Source organism: Azolla caroliniana, unplaced genomic scaffold, assembly GCF_043228905.1.
Source record: "Azolla caroliniana isolate FFs.n. ecotype wild unplaced genomic scaffold, voAzoCaro1.0.p SCAF_10, whole genome shotgun sequence".
NCBI lineage: Eukaryota > Viridiplantae > Streptophyta > Polypodiopsida > Salviniales > Salviniaceae > Azolla > Azolla caroliniana.
This window is the reverse complement of record NW_028230445.1, coordinates 5,844,625-5,855,178: the sequence shown is the minus strand read 5'-3', so window position 1 is coordinate 5,855,178 and position 10,554 is coordinate 5,844,625. Positions and strand designations below refer to the sequence as shown.

General features: G+C 37.2%; 1 protein-coding gene across 3 annotated transcripts; it reads right to left on the bottom strand.

Annotated features, from left to right (window-relative positions):
- Positions 1-7,888: 7,888 nt before the first annotated feature.
- Positions 7,889-10,554, bottom strand: LOC147858849 (protein WHAT'S THIS FACTOR 1 homolog, chloroplastic-like). Of its 3 annotated transcripts, none has more exons than XM_087326019.1 (3): positions 10,449-10,554; positions 8,649-9,910; positions 7,889-8,511 (listed from the first exon to the last, which is right to left on the bottom strand). In XM_087326019.1, the coding sequence occupies exons 1-2, from the start codon at positions 10,456-10,458 to the stop codon at positions 8,658-8,660; spliced, it is 1,263 nt and encodes a 420-aa protein (XP_087182145.1). In that variant the 5' UTR covers positions 10,459-10,554; the 3' UTR covers positions 7,889-8,511; positions 8,649-8,657. The 3 variants fall into 3 exon arrangements, with proteins under 3 accessions (XP_087182145.1, XP_087182146.1, XP_087182147.1); XM_087326020.1 differs by having other exon boundaries at positions 8,649-9,915; positions 10,449-10,545; XM_087326021.1 differs by having other exon boundaries at positions 8,649-9,900; positions 10,449-10,527.

Sequence of the window (10,554 nt, the reverse complement as noted above, 5' to 3'; positions counted from 1 at the left end):
AGGTCCCATAAATGTCTTGGGTCCTACAATAAGAATATAGTGCATTGATACTAACAACCACTCAATGTACCCATTGACTAAAACATTCTTAAATCCCTTTTTAGCCTTTCAACATGTCATGTATTGTAAACTCGTTATTACCTTTTGATTGTTTGCAAGTGACATCCTATGGCATAAAATGTACAAGAGAAACCGTCACAAACAATAACTTATAATCGAAATCGTAAAGAGGGTCCAAAATTTACAACGTTTACTATGATATTGTTGAGTGTAGTTAGATACCATAAAATTTGAGAAAGGTTCGTTATCAACATTACTATTATTATTATTTCATTGTGAGAACAAATTGCAAGGATCATGTTGTCGATGTTGAACAATATCCAAAACTTTTTATATATATTACGTAAACTTTATTTTCACCAATTAAATTAGTTAAATCAATTGCAAAAACTCGTGTTTCCAAGCATGTTGATTCTCTACTATTGGGACCATAGATTGACCCATGCGTGATATTCGTGATATTCTCCACGCACAATATTCTCAATATTCGAGAATACGAAATGGCCCCAAGAATATTAAAAAACCATTCGTTTTGCAAAATAAATATAAAAAATTTATTTATTTATTTGAATAAATATATTTTACCAAAAAAAGAACAATTATTCATTAAAAGATTATAGTGTTAAGAGAATTTATGAAACTTATTTTAATTAATCAATTAATTGATTAATTTTTAAAAAACGAATATTTTTATATTTATTATACAAATATGATTAGTATGAACTTTGAAGATATGATTAGTTTGAAGTACTATTTTTAATGTCAAGATAAAAATATCCATAAATTTTGAGGGAATAAAAAGTGAGAAATTAATGAGCCTTTATTTTATTTTATTTATTTATTAAAAATAAAACGAATACTTATAAGTAGTGTCAAGTCCCCAAGTCCCTCTTTTATTATCCCTATTTATTGTCAACTTCTTTTTTTCTATCTTAGGAAATTAAAAAAGAGAGAGTGTTTTTTTTTTGGTTAAACGAATACTTGACCACCCATTCATATTCGTATTCGTTTGCATTCGAATAGGAAATGCGACGAATGCGAATATGTCAATCTATGGTGGTGATCATCATTGTATAAAGAGATAGAGGGCGAGATAGACACATAAAGTTTTCTGTTGTAACCGCCGATTGACGAAGATATAGAACTCAAGGTCGTTGCCTCCGAGTCTCTTGTTGTATCCTCCCTCTCATAGTGATAGTTGGAGTTTGTGGGCTCCCATCGTTTTTCTCGATTAGGGTTTTTCCCACGTAAACATTCGGTGTTGTCTATGTAAGTGCATTGCCTATTTTTGTTTATTTCTTCCATCGTTAGTTTGAGACTCGATTGTGGCTGAGCGCTATTTCGCACAGATCTTTCATGGCAAATGAGTTGTCGAGTGCTTTCTTCAAGCTTCCGTTCTTCCTTGTATCTTGTTCGACTATCAACATGTCGTCCACATATAATAAGAGAATTAAGAAGTCACCTTCATTGTACCTTTTGACGAACACACAGTGATCGGCCTATTTTTTATGGAACCCATGTTCCAACATAAAGGATTCAAACTTCTTATACCATTAGCGTGAAACTTGTTTTAGACCATACAAGCTTTTCTTCAGTCGACACACCAAGTTCTCTTTACCTTTCTCTACAAAGCCTTCGGGCTGTTGCATGTAGATCTCCTCGTCTAACTCCCCATGCAGGAATGTTTCCTTGACATCCAATTGTTCGATCTCCAAATTCATACTGGCAGTTATGGTTAGAAGTTCCATAGATTAACCCATGCGTGATATGCATGGTATTTGACATCTGCAATATTCGTGGTATTCGAGAATATAAAATTGCTCCAAGAATATTATAAAACCATTCGTTTATGGAAAATAAATTTACATAATAAAAATTATTCAATTCACTTTAGAAAAAAAGGAAAAATCACCAATTAACAGAAAAATTACATAAGAAAGAGTTTTGCCTCCAATTAATCCGGCCTCTAATTAAAATCTAATTAAGTTTGGATGATCCTACAATGCCTCCAATTAAAATCTAATATTATATGATCATTGCATGAATAAATCATGGATTATTGGACAACTGAGAAGAGAGACTTACCGAGTTTTGCCCAAACCCTAATTTTCAGGAAGTAATATGTAGAAAGAGGTCTCAAATAGAATGCCTCCACAACCAATTTACTCAGGATACTATGACTAAATTATGCAACAAAATACACTATATTAAATGACCCAATTGATAAAAAACCCATAGCATATTCATAATCCATGCAATTATTTTCAATATGTTTTCATCACCATAGCTCCTAACATCTTCATATTCCATGGAGTTATTTCCATATGATCCTCATCATTACCAAGCATAGGTGGGGAGATAGGATACCTTTTTCTCAAAGTTGGTTCAATTACACAGCTTATCATTTTCTTTATATGCCTTAGTAGGACTGTCACTAACCAATGGTCATGGTTATATGCATTCAAAGGAGTAAAAAGAGTAGAAATTCATTATCCAAACACAATTATCAATAGCAGGATATGCAACGGGGATTGATCCGAATTTGAGGTAACTATATAATGACCACATTTGGGCCAAACAGCGAAATCTGCCATATAACTTTGAAAAAGTACAAATATAAACTTTCAATGCCTAAACCACACACACAAGCATCAAGAAATACTAGTCAAATTTGTGTAGTGCCAAGAGACATAAGAATTTAAATAGAAGATTATACCAGAGGTTGGGACATCAAACATCACAAAGTATGAGGAAATGTAGAAGACAGAGAGTCTTACCGAGTTTTGCCCAAACGTATGTCTTACGCAAGAGGAGGAAAGGACGTAGGCGAACCCTAAATTTGAAGGAGCCGATGTTTGATGTTGTTCCTTGTTGATTGCTATTCCCTACAAAGCTCTTCCCTATTTGCTACTCGTCGAATACATTTTTTCAAAAAAAAATTAGGGGAAAAAAGTTAACGAATATTGGAAGATGTATTCTTATGCGTATTCGTGGGGGAGGCCCCACGAATGCGAATATGTCAATCTATGATTGGGACATACTCTTTTTTTTCCCAAAAGGGGACATACATGATTTCCATAATAAAGATACTTTACACTTTCATAATTGAAAAAGTGTTACACAAACTATCATTTATTCTATAAGATTTGATTGTAGCTTAAAAACTTTGATACTCTATTCCATTAGATTTGATAGTAACCTAAAGCATCCATATTCCATTAAACCCATAGTAACAAGCAACATTTATTCATTGATACGTCCCTCATATTCCATGCTCAATTTGGATCCCTTTTGAACCAAAGCAAATTTGTCACACACATACATAAAGGATTAATAATACAAACATACATAAAGGCACATGCACACAAGCATGCACAGAAATTACAATAGTTAACGATACAAACATACATAAACACAAATACACAATTGCATCCATACATAAAGACAATTTTTTTTGTAAATGCTTATGTATGGCTTAGTTATGAATGTATACATGTAAAATATGTGTGTGTATGTATGTGTTTGTATATGTTTTATGTATGCTAGTGTATATGCAAGGGGTGTGTGTGTGTGTGTGTATAAGTATGTATGTGTTCGTATATGTTTTATGTATGCTAGTGTATATGCAAGGGGTGTGTGTGTATGTATAAGTATGTATGTGTTCGTATATGTTTTATGTATGCTAGTGTATATGCAAGGGGTGTGTGCGTGCGCGCGCTAGTCATATGTGTCACACTCATGCAAGCATGTACAAGAGAATGAATTAAAAAATGGGATCAATATGTTGTAATGTAAAATGTTTAGAATGTTGTTAACGATATGTTTATACTGGCACAAGAATTCGAAAAGATTGTGCGTTTATTAAGAGTGAAAAGAAAGGAAAACACAAAAAAAGGTTTACCTTTCCATCAAATTATGGGCAGCAATCCCATACCATTTCATTTCAATTATCCCACATACAAAGGCATATTTCTATGAGCTCTATGCACGAGAATTCGAAAAGATTTTATAGGGTTGTTAAGAGGAGTAAAAAGCACGTAAAACACAGAAAAGGTTTCCATTTCCATGAAATTATGGGCAGGCATCCCATCCCATTTCATGTCATTTGTCCCACATACAAAGGCATATCTATGAAACCCCTCACACACAATACAATACAATACAATACATATACGTAGGATGGGCAGGAAGAAGGAGGAGAAGCCCACAATGATATATGTATATATGTATGTAATGGACACAAAAACTTTGGGCCCACACACAATATTTTAGAAATGAGCAGACATATATGCCCATGCCCATCCCATATGTCCCACATACAATGGCATATGGCCAAGAAACCTATAAATAGGGACTAGGGAGCCACTTGTGCTACACATACAAAAATCATTGCTAAGAATAAACTGCTCTTAGCTATGAAAAAAGTCATGGCTTGCATTGAGCAAGACATGGCTTGTTGCCTCTTCCTCCTCCACTTCCTCTCCTCCTTGAGAAAACTGAAGCGAGAAAGAAGAAGCCTCTCCCATAATTGGGAGTGGCCATAATTGGAACAACGCCCATCTTGTCGCTAGGATACTTTACGGGCGTTATTCAAGTTATGGCCACTCCCAATTATGGGAGAGGCTTCTTCTTACTCCTCCTTTCGTTCTCCTTTTTTTCTCGCTCCAGTTTTCTGGAGGAGGAAGAGGCAACAAGCCACATCTTGCTCAATGTAAGCCATGGCTTTTTTCACAGTTCAGAGCAATTTATTCTTAGCCATGATTTTTGTATGTGGTAGCACAAGTGCCACCCTAGTCCCTATTTATAGGGTTCTTGGCCATATGCCATTGTATGTGGGACAAAATATGGGATAGGCATATATATGTCTGCCCATTTCTACATGTATTGTGTGTGGGCCCAAAGTTTGAGTCTCCATTACATACATATACATATCTCTTCTCAAAATAACTCCTATGTCTCTTCTCTCTTCTTCTTTTTCATCTACTCTCTCTGCTCTTCTTCACTGAAAACCATTTTGTGGTTTCTCCCTCAGAAATCTTATCTCTATTCTGTTCTCTCCTATTTTTGCTTCTTGACTGTGCAGGACCACAACCAATACCATCATCATCATCATCATCTGCTTCCTTTTCTTTTGAACCATATTCTTCCCCAATGTCAAACCCTAATTCTTTCGAAGAAGCCATCATAATTCAGATATGAGAGGGTTATCCCCTATTTCCATCAGAACTGCGGAAATGGTCTATGCCACTAAAACTCAAGTGTCTAGTAGTCCTCCCATATCTTCTTAATCTGTGGATTCTGATCCCCCCCCTAGGTTGGTTTCTGCTGCTTCGTCTTCCTCCTCGTCAGAAAGAAAACTAGTTTCTTCTTTGGCTAATGGATTTAATACAATAAATGTTAGCGCATGTGCTCGTTCATTGTCTTCCCCAAGAACTCCTTTTTACCTCAGGTTGTTATTGGATTGGATGTTGCTGCATCCAAATTCTTCATAAAGAAAGAAAAGAAATATGGCTTGAACCCTAAACCCTAACCCTAAAGCCATGCATTTTGTAATCATTGTGATCTGTGCTTTATATTCTGCAGTTGTATCTACTTCATTTGTTACCATTCTGATCCGTGCTTTATATTCTGAAGTTGCGTTATGTTTTCTTTTATGCTTAGAACAATGATGGCAGCCAAAAGATAACCGGAGATCAATTTATTTGGATTCTGTACTAAGTCCTTCATTGAGCGGTATCCTATCGAATGAATTGAAGACCCGATTTGATCGAGATGATTCGGAGCAACTACAGCAAGTTCACTTAACAAGTTCGTGAAAAAGTCTAAACCAATTTGCAAGTCACTTAAGGTCTATAAACGGAAGGCTCACCTTCGAAATTGCAATTGAGGGCATCTCCCTTATTATGTGATTTTAAAGAAGAAGATTATATTCAAAGATGAATTAGATATTGTGGTGGGCTATAACATAAATTATATATCAATTGGCTCCGACAAACTAGATTCATAGTTGATGTCAATGACCAATGAATGTAACCATTCTATTCTCTACTAGAAACACAAAGGCACAAGGAAAAGGTAAGGAACAAGAGGAACAAGGTTTCTTTTGACTCTTTGGTTTGAAAAGTTGAAAAAGTATGTACAACTACCACACCCACATGTATGAATGAATGTTAGCATATATAACTGCAAGCAAGTGGCTAGGCAGCAAGATGACATAAAAGATTGATGTCCAGCTCAAGTCTTTCACATCAAAACATAGACAAAAAACATCTATTCGTCATGTTGTCATTGATGATACATGGCAAAGACTTCATCCCACATCTGGCTGCGTCAGTGGCATTCAGACACCCAAATCGAAATGGTGACTACAATGAGCCAATCATCAAAAACTCACCCAACCGATACTAAAAATCTCTATAAGATGATGAAAAGAACAAGAACAAGGTATTTCTCCACACACAAAAGACTTCGATTACATTGCCTAATACAAAGATCATTCCTTGAGCTTCTCAAAAGATTGATGAAACTGAGGCACATGATTGATGTTCTTATCTAGGGATGACAAACTTTGTTAGTTAAGCCATACTTGAGGTCTGTAGCAAGGGGTAAACCACCCGGAGTTGTGATTGAGCAAGCCAAGGAAAGTTAATTTAACAAAAGATTTAGTGCATATGAGCCATACCAACACCACTTCATGGAGATCATCAGTCACATTGTCTGAGCTGCACAGACACCCAAACAGAATTAGTTTACTTCATCACAGCAACATTCCACCACACCAACACACATCAAATTCCACATTCCCTTACCATGTATCACCCCATACAGAATAGTCATGTGGTTCATGCTTGTAAAACCATCTTAAGAATTTTTTCATATTGTAAAGCCACCTCATCCATTAAGAGCACTAACATGGATCTGTCAAGCAGTCGAATAACTCTCCTCCAGATGAGGAGCATTCCGAACATAAGAGTTTCTTCTGATATGGTACCAGCCAGAACGAAGTCTTTGGAAGTCGGCTGCTCTTCCCTCTTTCTCTGCTGCTTCAGTGAGCAGCAGAGAAACGCCTATTGTTTCTCTTTCTCCCTTCTTCATTCTAATGCCACGTATACATAGTTTCAGCAAGTGAGATGGAGATTGAAGAATAATGGCTTCATTATAAGCCCTGTGGCAGTGAAACAAGGATGTCATGTATCACCTACTCTTTTCCATCTATACATTGACCAACTAGAAGAGTTCATAGCACAATCAAGATGAGATTTTTATAGGCAGAACAAATATATGGCATGGCTATGGCGATCATATACACTCAATATTTGCAGACAATGTGGATAATCCCAGTGAAGGAGTCAAGGTAGATGATGACCAATTGAAATCTTACCTGCTGTGACATCATCTTACATGACCAATTCACACATTTGCATGAGAATCTGAATGCAGATGCATCTGTTTGAGCCTTCTGAAGTTGCAAAGTGCCTCTTTCACATCAGTAAAGAGACAAGACTTAGAGAACATCCACCTCATGATGACCAGCTGAGATGAAAATTCAACACACTTTTCATTTCATTGGTATTTCTTCTTCAGCAGTTACCACCACAACTGCTTTTTCCATTCTACAGGACATACTTTGTCTATACCTCTATATATTCATTTACAGTATCATGTTAGCCCACCAGTGCTTTGACCACTTGTCTCTGACTCATTTAATATATTATGCAGAACAAGGTTTCCTTGCCAATACTTTGGACAAAATTGTGTATACATTTTACAGTATGAAGTTAGCCAATCAGTGGAGAAGTGCTTTAACTACTTATCTCTGACTCAAGAATAGATTATACAGAACGAGGTTTATTAGCCAATGTTTTGGCCAAAACTGTAGCTACAATGCATGAATACGAAGGTTCCTTTCATATTCATATGAAATTAGAAAAGGAAGATGACTGGTTTCCACAGGGAAATCCTAAGGAAATCAATATGGATATGTATCTGGAGGATTTTGTCCATTGAGCAAATGGCTAAGCAGCAAAATCAGGCACATAAGTTGACATGTATACTCAGTTCTACATAGTAAGGAATGATGATAACCATCTGTCATTGCGCATGGCATAATTAGTTCGTCATGACTTCCCATAGTTCTAAACGTCTGTAATTCATATTTGTCACCTGAAGATTCCCCTCCTGGCTAAAGGCATTTGCAATATTCCCTTGATCACAAGATGCCCTTGGTTGAGGTGGCACTTATTGCATGACTTTTGTTTTGAAGTGACATTCTGGCACATGACCAACTTATCTTCAGTTTCAGATGTGATTCAGCTTAGTGTGGAATAACCAGTAAGTTCGTGTTCATCCCAAAAGGCTTGAGGATGATAACTTCCAAGCCTCCAACGAATAACCAGTAAGTTCGTGCAATTTTGGTCACTTTAAAGCTTTACAGCACTGTGTTTTTTCAATCTGGTAAAGAGTTCATCAGATTTTTAGTTTACAAACACATTTGTAACTCTGAACTTTCAAAAGCTTCCTTTGACAATAGATAGAAATGAGTTTTTACAGCAAAAAGAGAGAAAAATAAAACATAAAGAAGATCTTACCAATGTAGTCTAGTGATGATCTACATCTTCTTCCTTGATATTCTTAAGGAGGCCCACTAGGGCATCAAGTTCAGCATCTTCATCCTCAGCTGACAACACTCCTGTGCTTGCAACATTATAATTGTTCTTATGTAAACAAGTACTTCTCTCTATAAACCTGTTTTCTTCGGATCTTGGAGGCTTTTTACCATCCATTAGGCCAGCATACTCCTCTTTGAGAAGTATCCATTCATTCTTGTGAACCAAATTAGTCCCATCATAAGCCTCTTTCAGAAAAACGACAAACCGGCCACCTTTTCTCGACATGTAGAATATCGAATGGTGGCGAATAACCATGGCCAGAAGGTTTTGAGGTAATCTATACTCTTTCCTGAAGTGAGTGAGGTAGTCAAACAATATCTTCTTCTCCAAAGTCATGCTCAAGATCTCATGCACCAAAGCTACCTGACGTTTCTCAAACTCCAATGTATTGGCATTGAAGTCCTTTGTATCAGCATAAGGCGAAATGAAAGGTCTCTCTTGAAATCTAGCCATACCTTCCTGCTGCTTTTCTGACAGCTTAAGGGACTGTGAAACACACATCTTAAACAAGGGCTCCCCTTCAGAATTAAGTTCGCCTCTCTCTCTAGCTCTAACCTCCAAACTTGTGATTGCTAGAGAAGGATCCCATGATGTGAGCTCAAGAAGTGGTCCGTCTTCATTCCCATTGCACTTGGGCTCCTCTACAACCCTAAAGTACTGCGGATAAGAATATACTAGCCTGGAATGAAAATCGACAGGAAAACCCAAGTCTTTACGCAACTGTGCTATCTTTGGCACCCTGAGACGTCTATTTACCGACATCATCAGAAGTTTTCTAAGATTCTGCACGGAGATAGACTCATATCTTCTCCTCAACGCCTGCTCTCGTTCCACGAGCAGCTGAGCATGTGGTTGAAAGCCACACCAAAGGTTCTGATCTTCATCTTTGTAAAGCTTGAAGAAGCCAGGGTGCTTGACGATGATGCTCCTGAACCGATCTCTGGAAGGAGAGCGGCACCGGTCAAGCTCAGCTAGAGAGAGCACATTCTCGGGTTCTTTGAGCAGGAGGTCCTTCAATGCCATCATCTTCTTGTAAGGTTTGTCGAGGTCAACAAGGCGTTCATAGTCTTTCTCCTTCCGCTTCCTGGTCATGCCAGGTATGTTGGCTGAGAAGAAGCGGGGCCACGGTAGCAGCAATGGTGGAAATGGTGGAGGCCTGCAGGGATGGGCTCTGGCCATAGCTGTACTTTGTTAAATAAAAAAACATTGTATGTAATGAGACAAAATCATATATTAGGTCACCAAATATCAAAGTAGATGAAGGGATGATTATAAGAAGCATGCTAATACAACAAACTCCTCACAGCAACTTGTATACATCTTGTATATATCCAATCACCTCAATTGTTTTTGTTTTAGTATAAAGCAAAAAACTACGGGTGTGTATCCAAATTTCCAATCATGGCCAAATTTGTATCTACATTGCATCTGAGAGCTACAGCTTAATTTTCTATTTCTTTAATAAATTATCTTAATTGCCTTGACGATCACTTCGTTGTTCCCTTACCAAAGGCAACATGTTCATGGTGCACAACTCCTTTTCTTGACGAAATGCAACAAGATTGTCATGGTTGTTATCAAAGTTCTGTTTGTGTACCTTTTTTATGCAAGTATATGAAGATTAGAACCTCCCATTTTAAGACCTGCATCGATCATGCACCACTAGTCTATATAATTGTGAATCAGGGAATCAATGATTAAAACAGTGACAGTGATTACCTGAAGGCATGTAGGCAGCAGGAGTTCGTCGTCGTCCACTGTGTCGTATGCAGGCTCCCTCTCCCTCTCTCTCTCTCTCTCTCTCTCTCACGTCTATGCGGCTGTG